At 44.9% G+C, this 2,500-nt stretch overlaps 1 protein-coding gene across 2 annotated transcripts in view; it reads left to right on the forward strand.

Moving 5' to 3' along the window:
* maneal (mannosidase endo-alpha like) overlaps positions 1-2,500 on the forward strand; it is a 13,500-nt gene that overhangs the window by 412 nt on the left and 10,588 nt on the right. The window contains exons 1-2 of one of the 2 annotated variants that reach the window (XM_062530048.1): positions 1-1,179; positions 2,063-2,195. The exon at positions 1-1,179 is cut by the window's left edge and continues 412 nt beyond it. In XM_062530048.1, coding sequence (XP_062386032.1) covers positions 567-1,179; positions 2,063-2,195 — 746 coding nt within the window. In that variant the 5' untranslated portion in view covers positions 1-566. The remainder of the gene's footprint in view (positions 1,180-2,062; positions 2,196-2,500) is intronic. The other variant, XM_062530047.1, reaches the window with a different exon arrangement.

The following is a 2,500-nucleotide window of genomic DNA, read 5'->3' on the forward strand; positions in this document are numbered from 1 at the left end:
GAATAGATGGAGGCAGGAAGACATCGACTGCCAGCTTTAGGCGCTGCGCATGAAATCAGTTAGCTTACCGAAATGGGGGGCAAAAACCGTAAAACGCACGGATGACCAAATGGCGTTTAGGTGAAGTAACGTTAGCCTCACATTCGCGTGATGCTGACGAGATGATAGCACAACCTGCTACGGAGAATTTGACAGTAAGGTCTCACGGGATGCTGTGAGCACAACCTCTTTTTTGGTTTTATTAAATATAAATAGCCTATGCTGATGTCAGCTACTAGGCCTACCGCATCGAAAATGTTGACCAATATACTTTATTGACTATTGAGCAACTTGTAGCGCAGCGTTTATATTAACTTGTAGATTTCGAGAAACATTAAGTCGGTGGTATCTTTGTTGCAAGTTGTCACATTATTATGGATTTGGGTTAATCCTGTTAATGTGGGCGACCTAACATTAAAAGACTGCCGTAGCCTACTCTGTGTTATGATTCCTCGCGTTTCTCACGACATACCGCAGGCTGTAAATATGTTTGCATCTCTGTGATCAGCCTGGCAAACTGAAGCGAAATGCAAAGCGACATCGGCAGGAAGCGGTCTTATCATGCACGTACGAGGAACGGATGTTCTGTGGTATGTACTGTGAACTACTTCTGCGGATCACAGACGCTAACCATGTCCAGGCTGCGCAAAAAAGCCTGTGTGGCACTATTCTTGTTCACACTGTTTATCTTCGGCACTATGATGGGCTTGAGAACCCTCAAGCCCAGCGACGGGTTCTCGGACCTGGCGCCCGGAATGGACCTGATGCCGTTCGTGGGCGAGAGGGCAGAGAGGCGACAAGTTGCGAACGATGTGCTGGCAACTGCGGGCCAGAGTCGTTTTCCCAGCGACACCAAAGTAGTCTTCTCGAACTCTGGACCTGAGAAAAGTATTTTTTACGACATTCATATATTCTATTATCTGTGGTACGGCACTCCGCAGATGGACGGTAGTTACATCCACTGGGACCACGTACTTGTGCCTCACTGGGACCCCAAAATCGCAGCCAGCCATCCCAAAGGGAAGCACGTTCCTCCGGAGGACGTCGCCTCGAGTTTCTATCCCGAACTGGGACCCTACAGCTCAAGGGATCCGGACGTGATTGAATCCCACATGTCCCAGATTGAGGCTTCCGCTGCAGGTAGGTTTATGCTCTGAGAAACAGCCACAGAGGCAGATCAGACAAGCACAGGTTCAGTGAAACTGACATAAGAATTTTGTATAATTTGTAGCACGCACTGCATATGACACATTATGACATATCATTATTGGTAACCTGGTGATGGCAGTCATCTTCTTTTGCCCCTTTCCATCTGTTTGTTGTCCCATGGTGCTGAATCTTAAGTTTACCTACATACTGACAGAAGTCAATGATATAGTCACATCTCAAACATTCAGCGTTTCCAAGCTATAAACGGTACAATAGAATGAACAAGCTCTCTTTGTAATGACACATTAATACACTATAGACAGTTATCTAGTTCACAACACAAGAGTTTTATTTGAGGCATGAAATATATATTGTGTACATCAGCCTAGCCCGCAAGAGGAATTGCTCCAGTGCGTCGGTATCATAACTGGGATAACAACACAGTGAACAATAACAAAGTGAGCTGCACTCCCACACTGATTATGACAATGTGCTGTAATTCACTAAGGAATTGATTAATATTAATTTAATTGAAATGTTCTCTTAAGTTATTTTTTAGTAGAATGTTTACTACTACTATATAGACTACTATAATTTCCCTTTTGGGGTAAAGGAAGTAGGCTACTACACCCTTCTTCACTGTATTGCTTTAATGCATCTGCTAAGTGAATGAATGTAAAGGTAATTTAAATGTTCCTGATGTTGCTTTGGTGTGCAGTGTCTAAATCAATAACTGTGAGTGGAACTTAAGTGTACTATAAGTTGCAATGGTAGTACTAGTAGTAATGTCTTTAGTGTGCTATCAGTTGCTGTGTAATAGTCGTAATGTCTTTAGTGGCGCCATGTGAATGGTAATTGACATTGACTGAGGCAGTGCTCCCTTGCATGCCCCTCCAGGGGTGGTGGTGCTGTCCTGGTATCCTCCCGGCGTGGCGGACGAGCATGGCGAGCCCTCGGAGGACCTGGTGCCGGCCGTCATGGATGCCGCTCACCGGCACCGTATCAAGGTAACTGGTGAGAGACACGTTTGTATCCTGCCCTGTTTCTGTCATTCTGTCGAACGCTCCCGACACAGAAAAGCCCACAGATATTTGGCAGTGGTTTTTTTTTTGTAGAGTAGCTTAATTCTGTATTCTGTTGAATTTCAATAGCAGCATTTGTAACATTAGCGTCTAGCTGTTTTGTGGATGCCTCATGTAATATTTCTCAGCCAGCTGGTTTATTACAAAAGAGACACCAACGCTCTTATATCCTGATCTGCTCACGTTCACACTGACGTACAGTGCTCTGCTGGACAGGTGCAGATTCTCAG

The sequence above is a fragment of the Sardina pilchardus genome, chromosome 24 (genome assembly GCF_963854185.1).
Source record: "Sardina pilchardus chromosome 24, fSarPil1.1, whole genome shotgun sequence".
NCBI lineage: Eukaryota > Metazoa > Chordata > Actinopteri > Clupeiformes > Clupeidae > Sardina > Sardina pilchardus.